Source organism: Oreochromis aureus, linkage group 12, assembly GCF_013358895.1.
Source record: "Oreochromis aureus strain Israel breed Guangdong linkage group 12, ZZ_aureus, whole genome shotgun sequence".
In the NCBI taxonomy this organism is placed as follows: domain Eukaryota; kingdom Metazoa; phylum Chordata; class Actinopteri; order Cichliformes; family Cichlidae; genus Oreochromis; species Oreochromis aureus.
Window position 1 is genome coordinate 36,862,425 of NC_052953.1, and position 27,868 is coordinate 36,890,292.

Below are 27,868 nucleotides of genomic sequence, written 5' to 3' on the forward strand. Positions count from 1 at the left end.
AAAGACATTTTCACAGACAGAAGTTGAGACGTGACAGGTAAAGCATTTAATTACTTTCATTGATAAACTCACAGAATTAGCACTGGATTTCAGTGGCCACACTGACCATGACTACTGAACTCTTACAAGACTTCAAAAGATGGACATTTCTGAGCTTACTCTGATGCTGTCATGTCTAAATAATTGAACTATGATCTCTGCAGTAATCTAATGTACACTCACTGGTTACTTTGTCAGTTAAACCTTATTAGTATTTGGATGAAGCCCTTCAGTATTGCCTCAGTTTTCTGTGGCACAGATTCAACAAGGTGTGGGAAACACACGAAGTCTATACATTCTCCACTGACCTGTAGTATCAACAAGCCCCAGAGACCTGCTGCTCAACGGATATTTTCTCTTTTTTTGGAGCTTTCTAAACTTTAGAAATGGTTTTGTGAGAAAATCCCAGAAGAACAGCAGTTTCTCAAATATTCATACAAAATGATCTGGTACCACAAACTATGCCATGTTTAAAAGGTAATTAAATCACCTTTCTTCCCCATTCTGATTCTGGATTTAAATTTCAGCAGGCCATATTAATACCTAAAAAAGTTGCTGCTATGAAACTGCATGATTAGATATTCTGTGAAAAAGCAGTTGAACGGGTGTACCTAATAAAGTGGCCAGTTAGTGTGAATTCTGCTGCTGATAAGTTGGTCTTTGAAAACATCAGTTACCCAGATGCCAAGATTAGAGCCCTGATCAAATAAACCATTAACTCAAATATTTCTTCACGACTGGTGAAAAAGCTCAACGTGATGATGTCATTCAGCTAAGAGAATGAAGAATGCAACAGAAACAGCATTTTATACATAATTTCATTATTTTCTTTGTTTGACAGATATTGTGTATACTGTACAGAAATTCAGTCTGTGAGTCGTTGAGTCCGTGAATACTCTAAGCATTTAACAGGGTTTTAGGAATAGGGCAAGTCACACAGGTCAATGTTCTTATTAAAGATAATGGAAAACTCCTTAGAAAGCAGCTGGTGAAGGCTGATGCCATCATGAGTATATACCCAGCGTTCACCTGTCCAGTCATAGCGCTTGGGTCCACTGTAAACAAGAGAAGAAAGGAAGAGGGAAGTAACATTACTCTTTATTGACTTATAACAGTTTATTATTATACCAGTTTATCAACAGAGAAATATATATATAAATTAAAGTTCCCCTCTCGTCCCTGCGGGCGGTCTATCCTTCAAGCTCGGGTCCTCTACCAGAGGCCTGGGAGCTTGGGGAGTCCTGCGCAGTATCTTAGCCATTCCTAGGACTGCGCTCTTCTGGACAGAGATCTCCGATGTTGTTCCCGGGATCTGCTGGAGCCACTCACCTAGCTCGGGGGTCACTGCACCGAGTATTCCGATTACCACTGGGACCACTGTTACCTTCACCCTCTCCACATCTTCTTGAGCTCTTCTCTGAGCCCTTGGTACTTCTCCAGCTTCTCCTGTTCCTTCTTCCTGATGTTGCGGTCATTCAGTATCGCTACATCTATCACTACGGCCGTCTTCTTCTGCTTTTCTACAGCTACTATGTCGGGTTGGATAGACACCACCATTTTGTCCGTCTGTATCTGGATCAACTTGAAAAAACATTCTAATGTCTTAATACAGACAATTTGAGCAAAAATGGAAAATAGCTGACTCCATAGAGCATGTTCTTGGTGTGCATTTTGATGTATGCAGAGACAGAACAACAGAATATCAAGTCGGGATGTATTTTTGTTCTGATGTTGAAAAGGAGTAAGATTGCCATCTCTAACAATTACACAAACAATGCTTATCTTCTTACTTTTAAGGTCTCAACAATGTATTTCAATGATCACTTAAATGCATTTAGTATTGAGGATGGATTGGATGCCTTCACACTCATCTGTGTAGATGATCTGGTGTACTATACAGGGAGTGCAGAATTATTAGGCAAATGAGTATTTTGTCCACATCATCCTCTTCATGCATGTTGTCTTACTCCAAGCTGTATAGGCTCGAAAGCCTACTACCAATTAAGCATATTAGGTGATGTGCATCTCTGTAATGAGAAGGGGTGTGGTCTAATGACATCAACACCCTATATCAGGTGTGCATAATTATTAGGCAACTTCCTTTCCTTTGGCAAAATGGGTCAAAAGAAGGACTTGACAGGCTCAGAAAAGTCAAAAATAGTGAGATATCTTGCAGAGGGATGCAGCAGTCTTAAAATTGCAAAGCTTCTGAAGCGTGATCATCGAACAATCAAGCGTTTCATTCAAAATAGTCAACAGGGTCGCAAGAAGCGTGTGGAAAACCAAGGCGCAAAATAACTGCCCATGAACTGAGAAAAGTCAAGCGTGCAGCTGCCAAGATGCCACTTGCCACCAGTTTGGCCATATTTCAGAGCTGCAACATCACTGGAGTGCCCAAAAGCACAAGGTGTGCAATACTCAGAGACATGGCCAAGGTAAGAAAGGCTGAAAGACGACCACCACTGAACAAGACACACAAGCTGAAACGTCAAGACTGGGCCAAGAAATATCTCAAGACTGATTTTTCTAAGGTTTTATGGACTGATGAAATGAGAGTGAGTCTTGATGGGCCAGATGGATGGGCCCGTGGCTGGATTGGTAAAGGGCAGAGAGCTCCAGTCCGACTCAGACGCCAGCAAGGTGGAGGTGGAGTACTGGTTTGGGCTGGTATCATCAAAGATGAGCTTGTGGGGCCTTTTCGGGTTGAGGATGGAGTCAAGCTCAACTCCCAGTCCTACTGCCAGTTTCTGGAAGACACCTTCTTCAAGCAGTGGTACAGGAAGAAGTCTGCATCCTTCAAGAAAAACATGATTTTCATGCAGGACAATGCTCCATCACACGCGTCCAAGTACTCCACAGCGTGGCTGGCAAGAAAGGGTATAAAAGAAGAAAAACTAATGACATGGCCTCCTTGTTCACCTGATCTGAACCCCATTGAGAACCTGTGGTCCATCATCAAATGTGAGATTTACAAGGAGGAAAACAGTACACCTCTCTGAACAGTGTCTGGGAGGCTGTGGTTGCTGCTGCATAATGTTGATGGTGAACAGATCAAAACACTGACAGGATCCATGGATGGCAGGCTTTTGAGTGTCCTTGCAAAGAAAGGTGGCTATATTGGTCGCTGATTTGTTTTTGTTTTGTTTTTGAATGTCAGAAATGTATATTTGTGAATGTGGAGATGTTATATTGGTTTCACTGGTAAAATAAATAATTGAAATGGGTATATATTTGTTTTTTTTTGTTAAGTTGCCTAATAATTATGCACAGTAATAGTCACCTGCACACACAGATATCCCCTAAAATAGCTAAAACTAAAAACAAACTAAAAACTACTTCCAAAAACATTCAGCTTTGATATTAATGAGTTTTTTGGGTTCATTGAGAACATGGTTGTTGTTCAATAATAAAATTATTCCTCAAAACTACAACTTGCCTAATAATTCTGCACTCCCTGTACAATAGGCAATTTTCAAATGACACTGTTGACTAAATGTACATTGTCCCATATTCTAATTTTGTATAAGTTACACCAGTAAACAATAGTGGTGCAATGGATCACGGTTGATCTGTAATCTGAACCGATCCCACTCCACGGTTCAGGACGCGCGTGATCCGAAGATTCGAAAAAGAAGAAAAAAGTATGTGTGTGGTGCGCGTGGTCAGTCTGTCAAGGGATAGTTATGGCCAGCGCTAGCAGTCCAAGTGGAGGAGCAGAGGAGTTTGCGGTATTTAAGCAGCCCTTTGCTGCCCAATCCGACCGGGCTAAAGCTATTACAAAAGCTACTGGGGTGTTTAGTTGCAGACGGGAGGCCGTATTCTGTTGTGCAAAACAAGGGGTTTAAACTAGTCAACGCGTTAGTTGACGCATTGACGCCGTGCAGCCCCACGCACGAGGCGATCCGCGGTAACTAGTTAACGGAGATTTGCCGCGTTAATGCAATTATGGCATTAACGTCATTTGAACGAGATTTACGCTGACAGCACTAGTTTAAACTATGATGAACGTGCTTGAGCCACGCTATGATATCCCGTCATGCGTTCACCTCAGTGACAAGATGGCTCCAAGCATGTATGAGCAGGAAAAGTTTAAAGTTATGGCTGAACTGTCCCAGGCATCTTCTGTTGCCCTAACTACAAATGGGTGGACCTCCAAGGATATGGAAAGCTACGTGACCGTGACCGCTCATTATATCACAGCAGAGTGGTAGATAGAAAGCCCTGTACTGCCCTATATTGCATCTTAATTTGTTTTTATATAATTGCGTGGAATGAGTCTTGAGTTGAATGTTTTTTAATAGGCAAAAAATACTTAAGTAAATGGCGAGTTAAATTTTTGTCTTATTTTTTTTCTGCTGATCCGAAAATTGATCCGATCCGTGACGAAAAAAAACGTGATCCAATCCGAACCGTGAGACTTTTGATCCGTTGCACCACTAGTAAACAAACTGGATGATTTATTGTTTGAATACATTTTTGTAAATTAATCTCTTACATTTTTTTTAATGGGTATTTGGCATTGATGGCTGTGGTGGGTACAGTGGCTGTAGGGGGCATTGGTTGTAAATACGTTCTGTTTAATTGCAGTAGTAGAGATGTCAGTGATTAATGTGATTTTATTGTTATCTGGCAGTGACGACACTAATGTTAGAAAATCAACACTGTTCAGTGTTAAACTTTTTGTTTTCATATCGTCATCCGATATATACCATTATATCAAACAGCCCTACTTAACACCAGTGTAGAATATTGTTGACACTGCTCAGTGTTAGTGTTATAAAAACACTAGGTCAGTGTTAAAAATATAACAGGTTGAAAAGTGCTAATTTAACACTCAAAAGTGTGGACACATATAGACACTTTTCTAGTGTTAAATTTAACAGTGTCAATTTCAAACTGGTGATTTTACTGTGTAGAGGAAGAAAGGTTGGCACTATTGGCTGATGTGCAAGAGAGCTACAACTAACAGGTGGTGAAGGAGAAAATGGAAAGGACTTTTGCTTATAGGCGGCTTAATTACAGCAGAGGCAGGGATGGGGTTATTTAAGGTCAAAGGTAATTCTGTTCAGCTGTTGCTGTTGTGTTTGTATAAATGGGAAAATAAAGAAAACCAGACATTGCAAAGGAAATAAATGACATATGAATGTAAACGGAAACGGAGATTGGCATGGTGAACTTTGAGTGCATGTAAAAACTACTAACAAACAATTAGCAACCACACCGTCAAAATATTGGATTTAATCGCTACAATAATGAAATATTTTCATGTCTGCGTTAATCAACAAGTTTAGCATTTTTTTGGTCACTTTAATTAAGTCAACACAGATTTATTACTTAACTCAAAGCTGACCAGATTGGTTATGTTGGTAACACATAAGTCACTTATTGGCATCTTAATAATAATTTAGAATTATAAAAAACAAAACTCAGCTTAGTGGAAATTGTTGAAATAACTGTATTAAGTAAATTGAACAGAGACATTTTTGGGTTCCATTTACTCATATTACCATGAAGTGATACAAAGCTTTAGTCTTACCTGGTAGGAGAAGAAAGCCAGATTTGTTTGTTTGGTGTCTGTTTGTTGATCACATAGGTGCCGTGGTCTCCACCCAGCTTCACTGTCAGAACCCCACTCTGTTAAACAAGAAACAACTGAAAACAACTGTTCTATTTTCAAAACAATTTTGACCAAACATCTATGTGGAGTATAACTAATCTTAATTTAATTTTTATTCATTTAATATGTATGTAAACTTTATTATATTCTATATTCATCGCAAAAAAACGTAAATTGTTTCAATCCTTTTCTGTTTGAATTTGATGACTATGACTCTCTTATCTGTCTGCAAAATCTGTTTTTTGCCCTTAAAATTACTGTAGCAATTTACCAGATGTACTATCAACGTCTGGTTTTAGACAGAGATACAACTGTGTATCATCTGTATAACAGTAATAAGAAATTTGGTGTTTCTTATGGAGCCTGATGGTAGTATGTATAGGGAGAATAAAACAGAGGCCAGAAAAGAGCCTTGAGGTACTCCACAAATGAGTGTAGCAGGGTAATATTTGTTACCCAGCATCATGGAGTATGTTCCGCTCTCTAAGAGGCAAACCATTTTAGAGCAGAGCCTTCAATGCCGACGCACGTCTTCAAGTGGTTTATAATAATAATGGATTGCATTTATATAACGCTTTTCGAGACCCTCAAAGCACTTTACAATTCCACTATTCATTCACACACTGGTGGAGGCAGCTACAGTTGTAGCCACAGCTGCCCTGGGGCAGACTGACAGAAGCGAGGCTGCCATATCGCGCCATCGGCCCCTCTGGCCAACACCAGTAGGTGAAGTGTCTCATCCAAGGACACAACGACCAAGACGGACAGAGCAGGGGATCGAAACAGTAACCTTCCAGTTACAAGATGAGCTTCCCAGCCCCCTGAATCACATCATTGAACACCTTCAGTAGAGCAGACTGTGTTGTGGATAGGGCTGCCACGATTAGTCGACTAGTCACGATTACGTCGACTATCAAAATCGTCGACGACTGATTTAATAGTCGACGTGTCGTTTGAAGCTTTATAAGATCACAAAAGATGCAGGAATAAGTAGTAGGATTTAAGAGTGTAATAACGGACTGAAACAGAAGATGGCAGCACTGCATGTACAAGGATGCCAGCTGCCATTAAACCCCGAAGAAGAAGAAGAAGTAGCTCTGTCCCAGAATCGACTATGTGCACGATAGCATATGCTAGTTCCGGTGCGGAAAATCCTGTGTGGAGCTTTGTTTCCGGTGTCCTATTCGCGCCCTGTTTAATGTCCAAAAGAAGTTAACCAAATGAATGAATTAAGCGTCGATTTACATTTCTATAGATGTCTTGGTCATTTACCCAATATATCTGTAAATGATGTTCACGGACTTGTCGATATTTTGCCCCGGCCTCAGAGCAAAGGAGAAAAGGATTCAAATGTTATATTTCTCAGCTGTCCCTCGTTTATTGTGGTGTTATGTTCTAAAAATAACCAGCGATGGGTGAAATCAAGTAGCCAATTTTATTTTTTTGATGCGTGGACATCGTGGACATCCAGTACTGCACTTTTTAATTTAGAAGGTAAGTCACAACATACCCTTCATACATACTAATGTATAGAAACCCTCACCAGCAATCGTTCATTTTGTGTGTGGCTTTTTTCACGGTTTGTTAACATGCTGTGTAGGTGTGGACATAACGGGAAACATCTGTGACTGTTGTTCACCTGTAGTTTGAATGCTGAACATTTGCCTGTTTAAAGAATAAGACCAGTCACTATACAGAGATGTGCTTCTGAATGTGGACGATGTGTCTTATGCTGCAGTGATGCAGTTCTGCTTGTGTTGAGTGATGCAAACAACCAATCGATCTAAACTCTTTAAACGTCAATCACGTGGTTACCGGCTACCGGCGAAAATAATCAGGACGGTAAGCCAATTTCTGTTTTAGAGCATTTGCGCCGCTGTGTGTTTTTGTGGTCTTCTTTTGCGGCTAATTTAGTGAATTTTGGTCTGATCGTGGTGAAACTTGGTGTGTGGAGTCAGTGATAGCTCTGGGAGCTAACCAGCCTATCTTTAACCGGTTACTTATATGAAGTCTGAATAATTTCTGGTTCGGTTTTGTTTGTTTAGCGGACTTCTGCGCATTTACGTAACTGCTCGTTTAATCGCGGCTTATTTTCGGTGTGTTTGGTGGTTGTAGAAATGGTTTATATGACATTTTAGCTGAGATTATGAGGTTTCTGTGGATACCACACATGTCTGGACTTATATTTCTCAACCCGCGTTATAACCGATTAAACGTGATCTCCTCCTTTTTGCCCCCGGTAGGAGACGTGGGGCTTAAGTGGTTAAACGTCAAAATCTATCATTAGATTTTTTTGTGACACAACAGTGGTGAGTGTTCCCACCTTCTGCTCTTTGGAACTTAACGCAATCTTTCCATTTTCAAGTTTTGGACATGATTTTGGAGTATATCTTCGCAGTAGCGATTTACATAAAGTAAAGCTACCGAAATGTGCAACCCCACATCCGCCTCAAACCAGGAAGTTAGCATTTTCTCGTGCACATAGTCAATTCATAGCGCAGCTCAGTTTCCAACAATGGCGGCAGCTAGTTAGTTTTAATATTACTGTTATTATTCTTTATGGGTCACAAAATAAACGTTTAACATATTTTCAGGCGAGAATGTAACTGTGTAAACCTCAAATATCTGGTCAGTTTATTAAGACACCACATATTTTCAAAAGCGCGCCGACGTTTTCGGAGACGTCTGTTACCCACTAGCTCAATAGCTAGCCGGGGGCAAGGCTCACTACAGCCCGTGAGAACACCGGACTCCCGGCAAATCGTTTTCAAACCCACCGCCGTCTTTTCGCTACTCAGGTTTAACATACATAATTCACTTAGATAACTTAAAAATGTTATTGTTTGGCTTTTTTAGTATTTAATTTGTTCCTGAGTAAATCGGTTTGGCTGAGATTAAAGTTCTAGTTTTTACACAGCTGAATAAACGTCAAGCAGACAACTGGTTATCAGAAGTGTGAGATGCTCCAGAATATACTCCGGTGTCCTGTTATATTTTAGATAGCAAGGAGCAGATGGCTGAGTTTATTAAACTTCACCGAAACAATCTGCAAATTTCATTAAAATTTAATAAACTATCATCTTGTCTTTATTTTTAGTTAGCACATACCTTAAACACTTAAAGCTGTAAGCTAATGATAGTTATATAAGAGCAGATGCATGCTGGTGCAATAAGCTGTACGTTTCTTTGTCCAACGGATGCATGATCTGATTAGTCGACTAATCGCAAAAATAATCGGTGACTAGTCGACTATCAAAATAGTCGTTTGTGGCAGCCCTAGTTGTGGAAGGCTCTGAAACCAGACTGATACTGATAGCAAAAGATAAAAGATTTCAGACGTTATAGGGCAGGGGTAGGGAACTCCAGGACTCGAGGGCCGGTGTCTTGCAAGAGGCGGTCCGGGTTTGTTTAGGAGATGAGTGAGGTGGGGATATTAAACAAAATGAGATTATATTAGATGGACACATCAATCACCTCAACACTGATCACTGAAAGCCCAGATGACAAGATGAGGTCTAGACAAGGGGTTCTTAACCATTTTTACCTCTGGGCCAACCTTTCCACTACAAAGTGGCCCCGTGGCCTCATTCAGATATTAACACTGTACTGAATAAATTGATGTTGCTTTTGGTTTGATTTATATTTAATAACTAAATCAAATCTACATAATTTTAACAGCTAAAACCTTGTCAAATAAATATGATAATGACATGATGCAATGTATTAATCAAAGACATTTATTTATTATGTGTATGTCAACCTGCACATAAAAGAAAATGCCAAGCAGGTTAACAATTCATAGAACAAACCAAACTGCAAGTACAAATTGAAATTGAAAGGCTCAAGTCAGGCTTAATAACACAAAAATAATTAATAATTCAATTTTACTACAGCAAAAGAGACATGAAAAAAAGGGAAAATAGAAATTGGATAAATAATGTGGTGATAAAATAAATACATTCAAAATAATTTTCTAATTAAATATATAAATAAAAACTATTATAACATATAAATAAAGTGCAAATGAACATACAGCTTTATAATCTGTGAGTGACTCTGAAAGTCTGAAACTTGCTTCAGCAGTAAATCTCTTTTCATTGGCAGAAGCAGAAGTTATGCTTTATATTTGAGACAAACAGTCAAAACAGGTAACTCCCCTTTATGTTCACCTCTTAATAAGACACCTGAGCCTGCCTCTCAGACACCATCAGATCCAGTCTGGACTGGGGGAAAGGCTCACTCTCAGAGCAGCTTCCAGTGTTCCTCTGAGTCTGCTTTGGGCTTTGGTCTTGGTTGTGGCCATAGTGGAAAATCCTGATTCACACAGATATGTAATTGTGAATGGGAGAAGGAGTTTCACAGCTCTCAGTGCCAGACATGGGTACTCCTTTAAGACACCAGTCCAGAGCCCAAGTCCAGTTTGCCCCACTGCAACTTTAACGAAGCTGGGATTCCAGATTTCAGGGCAAAGCAGCATCATTTTGCTTTGCCCTCCAAAATCCACACACATCCTCCTCTGGGATCCTCAGACAGACAGGGTCACTGATCTTCACCTGAGGGGAGTTATCCAAGATTTGAGACCAAAGTGGAAACATGTCCATCATCTTTTCCTGGACCCTTTTAGTCCACAAAGCAAGTTTCCTCTTAAAGCTTCAACTTTGTCTGCAACACAAAACATGTTGCTGTTCCTTGAAGTGAGATGTTCAGCAGGTTCAGCAGTGAAAAAAATGTCACAGAGGCAGGCAAGCTCAGCTGTGAACTTTGAGTTGGCATAATAATGAAAAAAGGAGATTTTTTTTCTCCATTAGAAAAGAGAAGACCTCATTCCTCAGTTCAAACAAACGCTTGACGACCAGCCCTGTTGAAAGCCATCTCACCTCACTGTGGTAGAGCAGCTGGACATGATCTGCTTTCATGTCCTCACAAAGCTTGGCAAAACATCTGGAGTTTACAGCATTATTTTTAATGAAGTTGATAGTTTTCACACTTACATCCATGACCTCAACTCTGGTCACATCATTTTGCTGCAAGGCTTTCACGATGGAGAAAACAGTGGGTCAGGAATCTGCATAATGACGCCGTGATGCCTGCCAGTCATTGAAGCTGCACCATAACTGCACACCCCAACAGTTCTGCCAGTTCAGGTCGTTCTCAGTAAAACATTCCTGAGCTGTGGCTCGTGTTGGTAGCTCTCCACAAAACAGCATGTCTTCATGCAAACTGCTGTCCCAGTGATAATAAACAAAAACCAGCAGCAGTGCGCCATTGGTGACATCAGTGGACTCGGCTAGTTGCAAAGATAAAAAATGGGCTACTTTTTATTCTTTCCAGAAGCTGATGCTGTATGTCTAAGGCCCTGTCTGTGATCAGTCAGAGTTGTAGTTGCGAGGGGGGGGGGGGGATTACTTCATTTTTGCATTTTAAGAACTTCTCTATATCTTTTGCTAACTGCAAACGAGTATCTTCTTCTGCTTGCTTATTGAGGCTGATTAAACAACTTCCACCAAGCAGTGGGAAGCTGTATTGTGACTGAGATTTTCATGGATAACAGTAGTCCATGGTGTCTTCAATTAACAACTTATGATGCCCTCGCGGCCCACAGGTGTAAAACAAAAATTTTTTTCCAGCCCTCAAGGTGTGGCTCATGGCCCAAAAATGGGCAGCGGCCCCATGGTTAAGAATCACTGGTCTAGAGTGTGTCCTTGTTTATGTGTGGGGCCACTGACAGACTAGATTAAGTTACATGACCCCAAGAGTTGCAAAAATTCAATAACCAAAGGTTTGGAGGGACAACACATGGATATTTAAATCACCAAGGATTAGCAACCTATCAGTGGTTGGTAATGTCACAGACAGAAAGTCAGAAAATTCCTGAATGAAATCTTTGTTAACGTGAGGTCTGTCTACTAGAGCACAGAGTAAAGGAGAGGACAGATCCAGCATAAACAGTTGTAAAACTAGTGTAGTCACTTCTGGACAGCATTCTGCATTTAAAGTGATCTCTGAAAATTGTTGCCAAGCCGCCTCCACGACGGCAGGTCTTACATGTGTTAAGGAAGTTACAGTTTTCAGGAGTCAGTTTGACAAAAGCAGCTAGATCAGGGGTGCCCAATCCCAGTCCTCGAGAGCTACTGCCCTGCAGCTTTTAGATGCGTCCTTGTTCCAGCACACCTGAATCAAATGAATGGCTCGTTATCAGGCCTTTGCCAGACTTGATGGCATGCGGAATTGGTAATCCATCTATTTGATTCAGCTGTGTTGGAGTAGGGATGCATCTAAAAGCTGCAGGACAGTAGCTCTCGAGGACTAGGATTGGGCACCCCTGACGCTAGATCATCGGTGGGTAGCCAAGTTTCAGTCATAAAAGAAAGTCCAAACCACAGGAGACAAACAGGTCACAGTATATGAAGGTCTTATTCACCACAGACTTTACATTGATTAATGCTAATTTAAGTTGTGGATAATCTGAGACTGAATGTGTGGCAGCGCCGGGTAAAATAGTGGATGGTACAAATTCCAGATGCTGAAATTGGTGGCAGTGACACATCTAGTTTTTCTATCCAGTCTAGGTGAGAGATGACGGGAAGCTGTCCAGATGGATGGAATGTGCAGAGAAAGTCTGTTTCCCACAGAATTATTATACACATGGAGATTATGACGGCAGCCCCGGTGAATGTAGCGTGGGTGGCGAGCTATCGCCAAAGCAACACAGCGCACATAAGTTTGGGGAGGCAGCCGAGTCCTCATGTTTAGATGTAGCAGTCCCACTTTTGAATAGCTCATTCCATGAGCCTTTGGTATGGCTATAGAGATCGACAGACCACGTGACTTTTGCGCGTTGCATTGTAGGTACAAGTGGCAGCAAAATCAAAACACTGCATCAAGCGCTAGCATTTCCAGCACAGGTAACTATTAATTCTGCGATTTTAATCCCTACTTGCATTTTATTTGCCCCAAAAACAGTTATGTACAAAACGAAGGAGAACACGGCAGGTCTGCACAAAGATAGACTTGACGATAAGGACAAAAAAAAAAAAAAAAAAAAGGTGAAGACGTTAGTGTGCTGCCCAGCTTTCATCACACTCATTTTTATAATTATATGGTCCTAAGTGTGAGTGCATACACTCATGAAGTGTTTGGTAACTTCAGATCACTGCAACAAGCTCAGGTCCAGTTTACCGACCGATGGGTACAGGACACAGACATGTTCCGAGTAGCCAGATATGTAGGTGGACACCAGGTTTTATTCTAAGTGAAAGGCAACCCTTCAAAAAACGGACTGAGCAGTGGAGTAGCCAAGGCAATAGAACAATATAAAACTCGATTACTAAAATATAATTTATTTCACAAAAACATTTAAAACAGTTAAAAACACCCCTGGCCAGAGAGAACACACAGTAAAAACATAAAAACAACACTAAGAGTCCAATGGCATCAGCCACAGCAGTAAAATCCACTAAAATCGGAGCGGGGCAAAGAAAGCCTAGCAACGTCCCTGGCCATCCTGTCTGTCTCTTTGCTCCGAAGTACCGGAAGAGAGAGGGGGTGCAGCGACAGTCACTGTTCTTTCCAGTGAAAGGGATTTCTTGTACCACCGTGTATTTCTGGACTTACCCCGCAATCCAAGCCCTCCGTCGCCTCTTCGTGACTTCGGAAACATGACTTGAACACTTTTTCTTCCACGAAGGAATCCGATAAAAACCGATCGCTTTACCCGTCGGCTTCCAGTGGCTGTCACGAGTTTCACCCCGGAAATGACGTCACATTTTGAAAATGTGACATCATTTCCGGAGTAAAACCGCAAAGGATTGTAGGTACAAGTGGCAAGTGGTACTAGCACGCACAAGCTATTACAAGACAACAGTCACACAGTGATAAAAAGAAACACAAAGAATGGCAAGAAGCTGTTGTGCCATAGCCGGTCGCATGACAGCCACGGGAAGCCGACGGGTAAAGCAATCGGTTTTTATCGAATTCCTTCACGGAAGAAAAAGTGCTCAAGTCATGTTTCCGAAGTCACGAAGAGTCGACGGATGGCCTGGATTGCAGCCATTCGAAGACCAAATATAACGTTCCAGAACACTCCTTAGTCTGCTCCAAGCATTTCCACAAAGGTCAGTCTTCTGTTGTAGTTATTACATAATTTATCATAACATAATTGTTGATGTAAATAAGTCTTATATTGATTTGAATTGAATTCGTTGCGCTATGCTGCTTTGTTCATTGTAGCTTTGCGGGCTAATGTTTGTTGTGTTTTGTAGGAAAACCAGCCTACAAAATGCTGGAATGCGATCCAGACTGGGCACCTCTATCAGCCTGGGTTACCGAGTTTCAAGCTGCTACCACAGCCAGATTTGATCGGTTAAGAGAGAGAGCGAGATCAAAACAGCCACGAAACGTCCCGCATATATGTGCCCAAGGGTTGTATTGAAGCAATCAAGTGACGAATAACTGTTTTCCAGTATGTTGATTTGCAACGGGGTTTTTTTGGGGGGGTTTTTTTGCATTGTTGATTTGTTTTTCACCGAAGCAGCTAATAAAGCATAATGGAATACAATTTTGCCTCTTTCTTGTAAGATTCTATAATAGAATGAAACAATAATGCCAGTTATAAATAAAGACAACAAATTGAATGAATTATTAAACACTTATTTTATTTCTACTGCATCTTAAAAAGTTGTGTAATGCTACAACCTGAAACTACAAATAGATGCGTTTGCCTGTACAGGAGATAAAGGAAAAAGTTTAATGACAGCTGTAAAATGAAATAGTCCAAATCAGAAAATAGATACACCAAAGTAAACTGGACCTGGGCTTGTAGCAGGGATCTGAAGTTACTAAACACTTCGTGAGTGTATGCACTCACACTTAGGACCATATAATAATAAATATGTGCGTGATGAAAGTTGGGCAGCGCGCTAACGTCCTTACTCCACTCTGTATGCTCGTATGGGTCTAACGCTTTCACTCCTTTGATTTTTTCCTCGTACCTTTTTTTTGCCTTTTCGTCACGCCTGTCTTTGTACAGACCTGCCGTGTTCACTGTCATTTTTATTTGGCAAATAAAATGCAAGTAGGGATTAAAACTAGGGCTGCTCGATTATGGCAAAAATGATAATCACGATTATTTTCACTGAAATTGAGATCTCGATTATTTGACGATATTTATTTAACAATAACAATGTATTGAATAATGGCTTTAAAGATTGTCAAAAAATAATCTAAAATAGTGTGCAAATACTGATAACAGTGCAAATGTTTGCAATATAAAAAAATAAATGAAAAATGTAAACATCTATGTTTAGTGAACTTCAAAATACTGCACAATATTTGATCCACGTCTGACTCCGCGAACCCATAATGTTTCCACCAATGTTCCCTCTAATGTTTCATGTGTCTGAGCGAACACACAAACTCCCTGAGCGTCCCTTGGACCACTGTGAGCGACATCAGACGTGTGCACTGTGGTCACGCCAGCATCTAATCCATCCAAGTTACATGGTTTATTAAAATAATCAAATTACAGCATTTACATTTATGTTAGACTACTTTTAATTAACTGCTTTAGCCCACTTACAATGAAAATGTAAAAAATCCTGTTCATGACCTGTGTAGTATGTTAACACTATTGGAAGTAAAAATAACTTGAACTCCAATTTTGAAAACACAACTTTCTTTCTTTCTTCTTTTTTTTTTTTTTTTCTTTTCATAAAGCTCTGACTTGTATTATGAGTCTGTGGTCTGGGAGAGAGTCTGTAACTCTCTGTCTGCCAAATACAGGATATATTGACCAATGTTGGGCAATTAATTATATAGTTACTCCTCAGTTTGGCAAACAACAAAGTTTTTTGCAGCTATTTTTTTTTTTTTTTTTTTTTTTTTTTAAATGCAGCCAAGGCGTTTTTTTAAATAAACATTTCAAACTATTTACAGAACAATCAGCTGTTCTGCATCAAATCTGATGCCACACAAATTATTTGTGCCACTCCAAAAAATAATTTCTGTCCACTATGAGATAAAGGAGAACAACAGCCTGATACCTGCAGGCCTGACAACAGGAGATGTATCACTGCTGTAACACCTGTAACATTCAGCAGCCGCCTCATTGTTCTGACACACACAACAAAACCACTGACTACACTACACACTAACTACACACTAACTACACACTAACTACACAAGATTTGCGCTAAACGTCTCAAATCTCTCACATCTCAGAACACCGCCGTCACTCCTAAAACTTCCCCCCGTTTCTTAACAACTAGATGCCACGTTGCCATATCATTTTTTGATTGGTCGACACAGTACTTTTTTCGACCAATAGGAAAGGGTTGGGGGTGGGGTTTGGTTTTGTTTTTGCTCACAGGCTTTCGAGCGTTTTCCTTATAAAACGCCGTTTTACCGTTCTTCCGCAGTAAATATAAACAACGACAGTATTCAGGAAGAAAACCAAACATTGCAGATATTTTTATCATAATTCTGGTTTTACGTGGCCGATCAACACAATTTGAAAACTGGTATAAAGTCCACACTTTTTCCGTCAGTTGTTCCGTCTGTCCTGCTCACATCTCCAATGGTTGGACACGTTGTTATTAACGTGGCTTCACTGCACATCAGCCACGCCGCTTTGCTAGCTAAAACACCGGTGTCGGCACATAAGGACGCTGTCATAGGCTGTCAACGACGTTGATTGGCTGCGTATATACGAATGTGAATCGCATCATTGGCTGGACTATGGGATAAGGTGGCATCGTTCTAATCCCACACAGGAGCAGCCAGTCACTGACTAACACTGCAAAACAGAATTGTTAAAGTTTTAATTTTAATTTCAATTCAGGTTAGATTTTTTTGTGCGCAACGCAGATTTTCTGTGCGCAGAGACCGTGCCAGCAGTGCGCAATTGCGCACGTGCGCAGCTTAGAGGGAACATTGGTTTCCACACCACTGAAGTCGTTTTACCTCTTTTCAACCAACGGCATTCTTTCTTCAGCAGCCATTATCCTCTCCTCTCCAAATAACTTCTGCTTAGCTTTCCGAGCTTCCCTCGGGTCCTCTTAATTGTTGTGACGCGTGTTCGAAACGCAGAGAGGTGCGCTCGATTTGCCACACGGAGCAGCGTGAGAGTAAAGCACGAGGGAGGTGCTAATAATCGGCTCAGTCATTTTTAATGATCGTTGAAAACCCAGATCGTAATCGAGATTAAAATTCGATTAATTGAGCAGCCCTAATTAAAACCGCAGAATTAATGATTACGGGTGCTGGAAATGCTAACGCTTGTTGCAGTGTTTTGATTTTGCTGCCACTCGTACCCACAATGCAACACACGAGTCACATGGTCTGTCGATCTCTGTCGATCTCAATAAGGAACAATGCTCCTTCTCCTGGTCTCAGGTGACCAAGTGCATCTCTTAGTCCAAAGCCTCCACATGCTTAATCAACACATGTCTACCTTCTCTGTGCCCCCCTTACAGCTGACATCATCCCCTCTTCCATGGAGTCAGGAGTGTTAACCTCAGTGACTTCCATCTTCAAAATGCCAACAATACCTCCCTCCCACTCCACAGCAAGTCACAGGAACACGTTCTGTGAGAGATTACCCGGAGTCACCACTGAATGACACAAGACATCTTTCCTGTCTGTGGTTTCCTCTGTGAACAATTCCTCTAAGAGTACAAGTACACACTGCAGTAGTTGAAGAGTTATCACATCCTCTATTGACAAAATAAAGTCAGTAACGATAAGAGAGGCACCTCAATTTCAATTGGATCCATATTCAATTTGTGTAATATACCCGGATATTTATATATTACAGCCATTTGTATTTCTTAGAGCTATTTTGTAATATTTAATTTAGGGCTGCCATGAATAGTCGACTAGTCATGATTACGTCGACGATCAAAATCATCGACGACTAATTTAATAGTTGACGCGTCGTTTGAAGCTTTGTGAGATCCTGAAAGACGCAGGAATAAGTTGTAGGATTTAAGGATGTAATAACGGACTGAAACAGAACATCTACAAGGATGCCAGCTGCTGTTAAACACCAAAGAAGAAGAAGCAGTCTCCAGTATCGTAGCTGTGTCCAAATTCAGGGGCTGCATCCTTCGGAGGCCGCATTTGTACAGCGATTACGTTACAGCAACACGACGAAGGCTGTCCAAATTTGTAGACTCCTCCAAATGCGGCCGACAAATGAGTCCTCCTTTTCCTCAGATTTGAAGGATGGGTCGGGTGTATCCTTCGTGATCCCCAACCTATCCCAGAATTCATAGCGCGGCCAAACCAATTCTAGTTCCAACAACTTTCCAACAGCTAAGTTTCCAACTTAGTTTTAATATTACTCTTATTACTCACAAAATAAAACTTCTAAGATATTCTCAGGCAAGAAGGTAGCTGTGTAAACTTCAAATATCTGCTCGGTTTATCGAGCCATCACATATTTGCAAAAGTGCTCTGACGTCTTTGGAGTCGAGCTGACGGGGAGGTCAAGGCTCACCAGAGCCGGCGATAACAGCGAACTCCTGGCACATCGTTTTCAAACCCCCCGCGGTCTTTGGTTAGTCAGGTTAAACAAGTCACATACAAGTCACTTAAATAACTTAAAAATGTTATTGTTTGGCTTTTTTCAGTATTTTATTTGTTCCTGAATAAATTGGTTTAGCTGAGATTAAAGTTATAGTTTTCACACAGCTGAATAAAAGTCAAACAGAAAACTGATTAAACAGCAGTGTGAGATGGTCGAGAGTTTACTCCAGTGTCCTGTTATATTTTAGATAGCAAGGAGCAGATGGCTGAGTTTATTAAACTCCACCGAGACAATCTGCAAATTTCATTAAAAGTTTAATAAACTATCGTCTTGTCTTTATTTTTAGTTAGCGCATACCTGAAACACTTAAAGCTGTAAGCTAATGATAGTTATATAAGCGCAGACGCATGCTGGTGCAATAAGCTGTACATGTTACGTCCAGTGCATGCCTGATCTGATTAGTCGACTAATTGCAAAAATAATCGGTGACTAGTCGACTATCAAAATAATCGTTTGTGGCAGCCCTACTTTAATTGTATGTTCATCATTTAGTTTCTGTAAATAAGCATTTAGATAATTCTGCCATCATTTATTATGGCTACGATTAAAGTTCACTTTACAGTTAGCAACCTTTACAACATCCATAGAGTGACTTACAGAGAAGACAACATCATAGTCTGCCCCAGTAAAAGCTTCATCGGTGAGGTCTTCAAAGTAATCAGCCAGAGCATCCAGTGTCTCATCGACCAGCTTCTCATATGTTGCTACAGACAGTTCACTTTTAGAGAATGACGGAAAGTTATAAATTAGTTCAAGTAGTCAAAGCTTAAGCAATGCTTAAGGAGAAAAACAAAAATTAAAATATTGGTTACCTTACATGCACGAGGGTGACTTTTTTCTGACTCGGTGAATTCAGGTAGATGGTTTTGCTCCACCTGCAACCATTAATTCTGCTCCCGAACCACTGAAATAGAAAAGTCCAACAACTTATTTAATTATTCTTCTCCTTAGTCCAGTTTTATGCTCAGCTGGTTTCTGACAATTATGCACCTTGTAGAGTATTTATGGCCAACTTTGAATTTTATAGTTCGTATATTTTCCATTTTGAAGACAGATCATGAAATCAATCAATGTGAAACATTTGTGACACGTACTTTTATGCTTAATAAAGTGTTGAATTTGGAGGTGCAAGGCCCTCCCTGATTTCGGACTGAGACATAAGCTAATTCTAACTGTAAGCCTCTCTATTAAACTTTGTTTACTTCTTCAAAGGTTCTGTGGGCCCTTCTAAGAACTCTGAGCATCAGGACTTTCTATAGATTTTCCAGTTGGATTCGGGTCAGGTGATTGGCTGAGCCATTCTCGCAGCATCTGGCAGAGTTCAACTTTGGTGTCATCTGACCAGACTGTATTCTCCCAGTATTTCACAGGCTTGTCAAAAATTTGTTCAAAAACAGATGCAAGAATGCCGACAGTTACACACTCATGCAATAAAGAGGATGTTTATTGTATTACAACACACAATAAGACAACTGATCGACTGAGATATTGATCATTTAAGCGAATTTTCCATTAATATGGTTTATAGTGTACTGAGGTGTTTTGAGGGTTTTATTGCTTCTTTTCCTAAAGGGATGGTTCGAAAATTCCTACACCAGCAAACAGTAAATATTTGTGATAATATTCAACTATAGAAGTAATAATATTTGAACAATTCTTCAGTCAGGACGTAGTGCAGAACAGTGAGGATGTCCATGTAGAGTTTAAACAGGCCTCACAACAGGTTGTGTTTTAATTTGATACAATTCATCTTAATTTGTTACATAGTGACGACGGTTTAGTGTGTGTGTGTGTGTGTGTGTGTGTGTGTGTGTGTGTGTGTGTGTGTGTGTGGAGGGACCATTTCTGTGCCTCTCTGTAAAAACCAGACCAAACATTTGAAGATAAACTGGAGATGGCGGTGAAGCAGGCTCGGTGATAACTACAAACCGTCATTAAGTAAGTTACAGTTTAAACCCATCACCACCGAGTAAAAGCTGAACTTACGCTGTGTGAAGGCCGGCAGGCGGGATGCAGCGCGTGGTTAATGAACGGACGAAGCCCCGGGAGGTGAGATAATCTCCAAAACTACAGTGGACATAAAGGACACTGTCAGTGTGGCTCGTATCTAACATTAGCATCATGTACAGTCACACTAGACTCAGCTCGTACCTGGTTCGCCAAATCCTTCTTCCTCTGCTGTGTCAGCATGCTGAACTGTGTGCTCGCGAACTGACACATGTGTGAATAAATCCCTGGTGTCTTACAGAACAGACGCATGGTTTACTGACGGTCCGACAAATACTCCCAGTGTTTTGACAGCCAACGCTTCTTCTCCTTCTTCTTCTGCTGCTGCTTTCTTTCTTTTTCGTCATTTATTGGCGGTTGGCAAACAGCACAATGGTGCATTACCGCCTCCTGCTGGTGTGGAGAATGAGTGTGTCTTAAAAAACTAAATATGGCCTGATAATACTCGAGTTCTTAAAAATACATCAACCAAGTCCATTTTCACTTTCAGATCACCGAACTTCTGGATCAGCTGTCTTCTTTCAGAGTCATATTTCTGACATTAAAACAGGTTTTCCTCCCACTGCTTTTGACACCTTTCTTCCATTTTCTGCCGTATTATCTGTCCTGCTAACACTGATAACCAATTCACTGATACCCATGGTACCCATAAGGTGGTGATGATAAGCCCCATCTCTCTGACTCTGTACAGTGTTTGCTGAATGTCTGGCCTGCTATCTGAGTCACTGTCTTGCAAACTAGCCAATGATGAACTTGAGTCTGAGCATATCACCGATCTTAATGGTCTTGAGTCTTCAGTCCACTGGACAGCTGACAGTACTGAAACCATTTCTGTACACTAATAAACTGTCACTGATCCTTTTCCTTACTTTGACATGAAACTCAGGAACAATAAATACTATCCTGCTTTGGTCGGCTGTCTTCTTTGATGCATCTTTGTAGATTTTGACATAACTGTAACACCGATCTATATATGCCTGCACTATATGTGCGTTTAAAATAAAACACCTTTTCCTACAGCATCAGAGAGTACTCAGGACAGTGCTGATCACCGCACCACCGTGTTGCCATAATTGTATCATATTCATAAACAGGTTTTCTGCCATGTGTTTAGCTCCATCCATCTTTCCATCACCTTTGACCAGCTTCCCTGTTCCTGCTGAAAAGCATCCCCACAGCATGATGTTGTCACCACCATGTTTCACAGTGGGGACGGTACGTTCAGGGTGATGAGCAGTGTTACTATTCTGGAACATATAGCTCTTTGCATTTAGGCCCAAATCATTCAGCTTTGGTCTCTTTTACCATTTTTGGATGATGGATTGAACAGCGATGTTCAAAGCTTGGGATATTTTTTATAACCTAACTGTATAGGAATTTCTTTTACTTGTGTATTAATCACATTATTTTATTGTATAATGCCTTGGTGCCACTGGATTTTAACATGTCTGACACCCATACTGTAAGAAGGAAGTTGGGGGAAGCAGACAACTCCACAGGAAGAATCTTTTGTCTCTTTGAGGACTCTGGGAGGTAGCAAGGGAGTGTGAACCTTAAGGTGTGAAACAGCTGTGTACTGCCTTTTGTTCCTGAAGAAGGTATTTAACTGAGAGCCATGTTAGGCTCAGTGAGACTCTGCTGACCGTCTGCCCCGCGATCATGCAGGCTCTTCACAAGCTTGGTTTGTCTGTTCTTTGTGTTTGATTAAAGAATGTTAGCTACCGCTCGTCTGCAGGCTTTATTTAAATGGAAAACTTCCACAACACTAACCCTGCTTAAAATATCTACAGCTTCGTCCCTGAGCTGTCTGTCAAATTCATGTTCTCTAACAAACACTGAGGCCTTCACAGAGCAGGTGTGTTTATAATGAGACTACATTACACACAGGTGAACTTGATTGTCTAATTAGGTGACTTCTGAAGGCAATTGATATCACTGGATTTTGCTTAAGGGTATCAGAGCACAGGGGGCTGAATACACACCACACTTTTCAGATTTTCATCTGCTTAAAATAACTTAATTAACTAAGAGAGGGATCCAGAAAATGGAGCTCTCAGAAATGAGGAAAAGCAGCAGACCAATGAGGAGGCTCATGGATGCAGTGATGAAGGGCATGCAGTGGGTGAGGAACAGGGTGATGACCCACTGTGGGCGACCCTACAGAGAGCAGCTGAAAGAAGAAGAAACAACAGGCCAACTGTAACTACAGTCATGTATTTGAACCTATTCTGTCACACATCAAGTCATCTGAAAAGACGAGTGGAGATGTATTTAAATCTCTTTATACAGTAACGTGGAATCAGCTTAAATCTGACATGATATACAAACATTACTATCATCCCCACTGTAGGTCAGCCAATCATTTCACTCAAACATGATACCAGCGGTTGGGCCTTGGTTTGCAGGTTTCAGATCTCTGCTGACCACACCCACTGAGCAGGAGTGGACAAATTAAAAGCTTACCTGTAGCTGTCACACATTTATCAGACTCACATGTACCACACTGAATTCAACAGGACACCTACATTCTAACACTCAGCTGTAAGATCGTTTCTACAAACCTAAAGACCTCAAAACTGAGTCATTGTGTAGATTTTTTTTTTTAATTCTTTTGTCTTTTTTTAAAAATCCAATGTGCAAATAAAGGTCGGATCATTTCAAGTCAATATGAAATATTATTTTTTTTTAAGTCAAACAAGTTAAAATGTTCCTGTAAAGAACATCATCAGTAAATTCATTTGAAAAGGCAAAAGAAGACAATAACAAAGTACAGGGACATATTAAAGGAATTCAGTGCTGGAGCTGTCCACCATTATCATCGTCATCATCAGTGTAAGAATACACACCTTGATGAGCTGACTTACCTCCACAACCAGCACCATGAGTGACGTGGGATGGAGTTTGTCTCCAAGTACGTTTTGTCATGGTCCTGAGTCTTTGAGCGTTTTGAGTTTACTGTGGTTCAGTGTTTTGGGGCTGGGGAGATGTTGGTGTTCTGGTTCTCTGTATGGGTTTGGTCCTGCGTTTATCTGAATCCGCTGTTTCCCAGTCCCTGTGTCTCAGGGTGTTGTTTGCCTGTTTTATTTCGATAGTCTCCTGCCTAGTGTCTGCAATGATCAGTTTTGCTTCCTTTGTCTCAGTACTCTGGATTAGTGTCAGCTGTGAGCTGTTCCCTCATGTTCCCTCGTGTGTGTATATTTTCTTCGTCTCCCTTTGCTGTCTGTTGTGAGCTCCCTCATGGTACGTGAGCCGCTAACCTTCTGTTAGCCTGTAAGTCAGCTTTGTTCCAGTTTTGTTGCTTTGCCTTTTGCAGCACATAAAGCTGTGGTTAAGTTTCTGTGTGATGATTTCTTCTGTTGGATCCATGCTCTGCTTCCACGTGTCTGCAGCAGCATTGCTAATGTTGCTGTCACGTGTGCTATTATGGTCAAAGGCAGTCAGCTGCTGTTGCATTACCCCAAATGTGCTTTTACTTTTGTGTAGTATTGTAGTGTTTGTGTCAGGATGTGGACAAGTTTTTATAAAACCAGCAAAATGCAATCAGTAGTTCTCTAAGAGTGAAGTGCAGACTGAATGTTTAACAACTGAAACGTGCCCTTGTTAGACAAAGAAATTAAATAATTATAAACCATAAAGAGTGATAAACAGCATGTCTCACACATCAGTTACAGGTATGATGGTATTTGTATTCACAGCTCTCAGACTGGATGTAGGAGGGGAGAAATTTTAATTTGAATCCAATGGGCTGCAAAGCTTACATCATTCTGCTGAAATAAAAGAAGTCATGAACTGATTGTTCGGTGTAATCAAACAACCAGACTCAGTAAACATACTGATTCATCCTTTAATGTCAGAACAGGAACTGTTCAGCAGAAAGTCTCTTTGATTTGGATCATCTTTAAGGTCATTGATGAATCAGTCGCCCCTTTCAGATTGGCCACATGTTTCCAGTAACCTGAGTTTTCCCAGCAGGCCCAGCTGTTCTTTCACGATGCTTCCCTGGTGCAGGTTCCTGTCTCCTGCAGGTTTACCTTCGACCTGTGAACAGAAGAGTCAGATCAGGTCCCATCATGGCATCATTGCACCAAAACAAAGACAAAATAGATTCATTAGATCTTTATTGTTGGTAGAATTAAATAATGATTATGGACATTCACATTTTAAATATAACGCAATAATTTAAATGAATTATTCATTATTACAATTCATTATAGGGAATTCTTCAGATTTTGAGAATGTGATACTGCAACAGCCCTGCAAATTTCAGGAACAGCTCAATAACACAAATCAGTCTGTTTGCTTCAGTTAAGTGCTGGTCTTCTGTTTTATTGGCTGTAGATAAAGAATCATTCAGGTAAGAGTTTGTACAAACACAAATACATACAAATTAGTCTAAGAAGGTGGTTCCCAAACTTTTTTTGCAAGGCCCCCCTTTGTTCTACAAGAACCCCCACCCCGCACAAACACATTCTCCAACCACACACACCCATATTTTGTTTATTTCACACCTCAAACCTTTTGTAAACAATTAAACAAATAAAAGTAAATTGCAATAAATTACAGGTAGCAATAAAATAAACTGCTACCTCTTTGAAATAACAGAAAAACAAACCATCTTTATGTTGTCATTATTTTAGGTGTAGTTTTTTTTTCCTGTGTAATAATATTCAACATTGCCATCAATACATTTTTCAAAAAATGCCTCTCTGTGCAAAATGGGTTTAAAAACATAACTGTGGGATACTGTTTGTCCGTGATATGGACAGCCCAGCGTGTGCTCCCAACGCAGGGGAAACTAATTCTGTCGGGGAGACCTAACTTGGCACCTTCACCTGGTTTGGAAACACACACACACACACACACTTTGGGAACCACAGATCTAAAAGAATCATAGATGTGTATGATCTGATGATCAAACCACCTAATATTTACAGGTGTGCAATGAAATGTGTGCAAACGCATAATTTTGCTGCATGCATTTGTGAGTACTCATCTATACACGTATAACAACCTGAATAAAGAGTTCTTATTCACAAAATCTGATCAGTTTGCTTTCAAAAAGATTTGTGTGTATAAAATGAGTATTTGTGATATTGTTTTCTCTTACAGGTTGTTAAATGTACACCTACAGACTGACTGATACGTACAGATCACAGCGCACATGCATGTGGGGGTTTGACACACTGTCAGTGTCACATAAATCCACAAATGTAATGTTTATGTATGTGTATTCCTAAATAACATGTTGTAGACCTTCTGGCACTAATTTGTCTTTATAAAATATCATCAGGAAGTTCATATATATATATATATATATATATATATATATATATATATATATATATATATATATATATATATATATATATATATATATATATATATATATATATATATATATATATATATATATATATATATATATATATATATATATATATATATATATATATATATATATATATATATATATATATATATATATATATATGTCGTCAGGGCACCCTGACGACAAGTGGGCTACTGGAACAAGAAGGCATCGGTGGGCAAGAGACGAAAACAGGGCGTTGTTGGAATGCTACTACGCAAGTAACCCTGGCGGAAGGGGTTACATGAATAGGATGAGGGACCTATGGATTCTTCGATACCATCAACGTGTCTTTTAGACCCCATTCCTACAAAACTGCTCAAAGAAGTCCTGCCATTAATTAATTCTTCGATCTTAAATATGATCAACCTATCTCTAATAATCGGCTACGTACCACAGGCCTTCAAGGTGGCTGTAGTTAAACCTTTACTTAAAAAGCCATCTCTAGACCCAGCTGTCTTAGCTAATTATAGGCCAATCTCCAACCTTCCTTTCATATCAAAAATCCTTGAAAGAGTAGTTGTCAAACAGCTAACTGATCATCTGCAGAGGAATGGCTTATTTGAAGCGTTTCAGTCAGGTTTCAGAGCTCATCACAGCACAGAAACAGCTTTAGTGAAGGTTACAAATGATCTTCTTATGGCCTCTGACAGTGGACTCATCTCTGTGCTTGTCCTGCTAGACCTCAGTGCAGCGTTCGATACTGTTGACCATAATATCCTATTAGAGCGATTAGAACATGCTGTAGGTATTACAGGTACTGCACTGCAGTGGTTTGTATCATATCTATCTAATAGACTCCAATTTGTACATGTAAATGGAGAGTCCTCTTCAGACACTAAGGTCAATTATGGAGTTCCACAGGGTTCAGTGCTAGGACCAATTCTATTTACATTATACATGCTTCCCTTAGGCAACATCATTAGAAGACATAGCATAAATTTTCACTGCTATGCAGATGACACGCAGCTCTATCTATCCATGAAGCCAGGTAACACACACCAATTAGTTAAACTGCAGGAATGTCTTAAAGACATAAAGACCTGGATGGCCGCTAACTTTCTGCTTCTTAATTCAGATAAAACTGAGGTTATTGTACTCAGCCCTGAAAATCTTAGAAATATGGTATCTAAGCAGATTCTTACTCTGGATGGCATTACCTTGGCCTCCAGTAACACTGTGAGAAACCTTGAGTCATTTTTGACCAGGACATGTCCTTCAACGCACATATTAAACAAATATGTAAGACTGCTTTCTTCCATTTGCGCAACATCTCTAAAATTAGAAATATCCTGTCTCAGAGTGATGCTGAAAAACTAGTTCATGCATTTATTACTTCCAGGCTGGACTACTGTAATTCACTATTATCAGGATGTCCTAAAAACTCGCTGAAAAGCCTTCAGCTAATCCAAAATGCTGCAGCAAGAGTACTGACAGGGACTAGAAAAGAGAGCATATTTCTCCTGTTTTGGCTTCCCTTCATTGGCTTCCTGTTAAATCCAGAATTGAATTCAAAATCCTGCTCCTCACATACAAGGTCTTAAATAATCAGGCCCCATCTTATCTTAATGACCTTGTAGTACCATATCACCCTATTAGAGCACTTCGCTCTTGCACTGCAGGCCTACTTGTTGTTCCTAGAGTATTTAAAAGTAGAATGGGAGGCAGAGCCTTCAGTTTTCAGGCCCCTCTTCTGTGGAACCAACTTCCAGTTTGGATTCAGGAGACAGACACTATCTCTACTTTTAAGATTAGGCTTAAAACTTTCCTTTTGCTAAAGCATATAGTTAGGGCTGGACCAGGTGACCCTGAATCCTCCCTTAGTTATGCTGCAATAGACGTGGCTGCGGGGATTCCCATGATGCATTGAGTTTTTCCTTCCAGTCACCTTTCTCACTCACTATGTGCTAATAGACCTCTCTGCATCGAATCATATCTGTTATTAATCTCTGTCTCTCTTCCACAGCATGTCTTTCATCCTGTTTTCCTTCTTTCACCCCAACCGGTCGCAGCAGATGGCCGCCCCTCCCTGAGCCTGGTTCTGCCGGAGGTTTCTTCCTGTTAAAGGGAGTTTTTCCTTCCCACTGTCGCCAAAGTGCTTGCTCATAGGGGTCATATGATTGTTGGGTTTTCTCTGTATTTATTATTGTGCGATCTACTGTACAATATAAAGCGCGTTGAGGGGACTTCTGTTGTGATTTGGCGCTATATAAATAAAATTGAATTGAATTGAATTGAATTGAATTGAATT

The 27,868-nt window shown here is 40.3% G+C and overlaps 2 protein-coding genes across 3 annotated transcripts in view; both read right to left on the reverse strand.

The window, feature by feature from the left end:
* Window positions 1-838: 838 nt before the first annotated feature.
* fxn (frataxin) lies at window positions 839-20,597 on the reverse strand. Its single transcript, XM_031735308.2, has 6 exons — window positions 20,394-20,597; window positions 20,229-20,309; window positions 19,055-19,146; window positions 18,840-18,960; window positions 5,576-5,673; window positions 839-1,094 (listed from the first exon to the last, which is right to left on the reverse strand). The coding sequence occupies exons 1-6, from the start codon at window positions 20,499-20,501 to the stop codon at window positions 956-958; spliced, it is 639 nt and encodes a 212-aa protein (XP_031591168.1). The 5' UTR covers window positions 20,502-20,597; the 3' UTR covers window positions 839-955.
* A 3,360-nt stretch (window positions 20,598-23,957) lies between these two features.
* hmgcra (3-hydroxy-3-methylglutaryl-CoA reductase a) overlaps window positions 23,958-27,868 on the reverse strand; it is a 38,065-nt gene continuing 34,154 nt past the window's right edge. For both annotated transcript variants that reach the window (XM_031735307.2, XM_039620851.1), the window contains exon 20: window positions 23,958-24,287. In XM_031735307.2, the coding sequence (XP_031591167.1) occupies window positions 24,236-24,287 (52 nt within the window). In that variant the 3' untranslated portion in view covers window positions 23,958-24,235. The remainder of the gene's footprint in view (window positions 24,288-27,868) is intronic.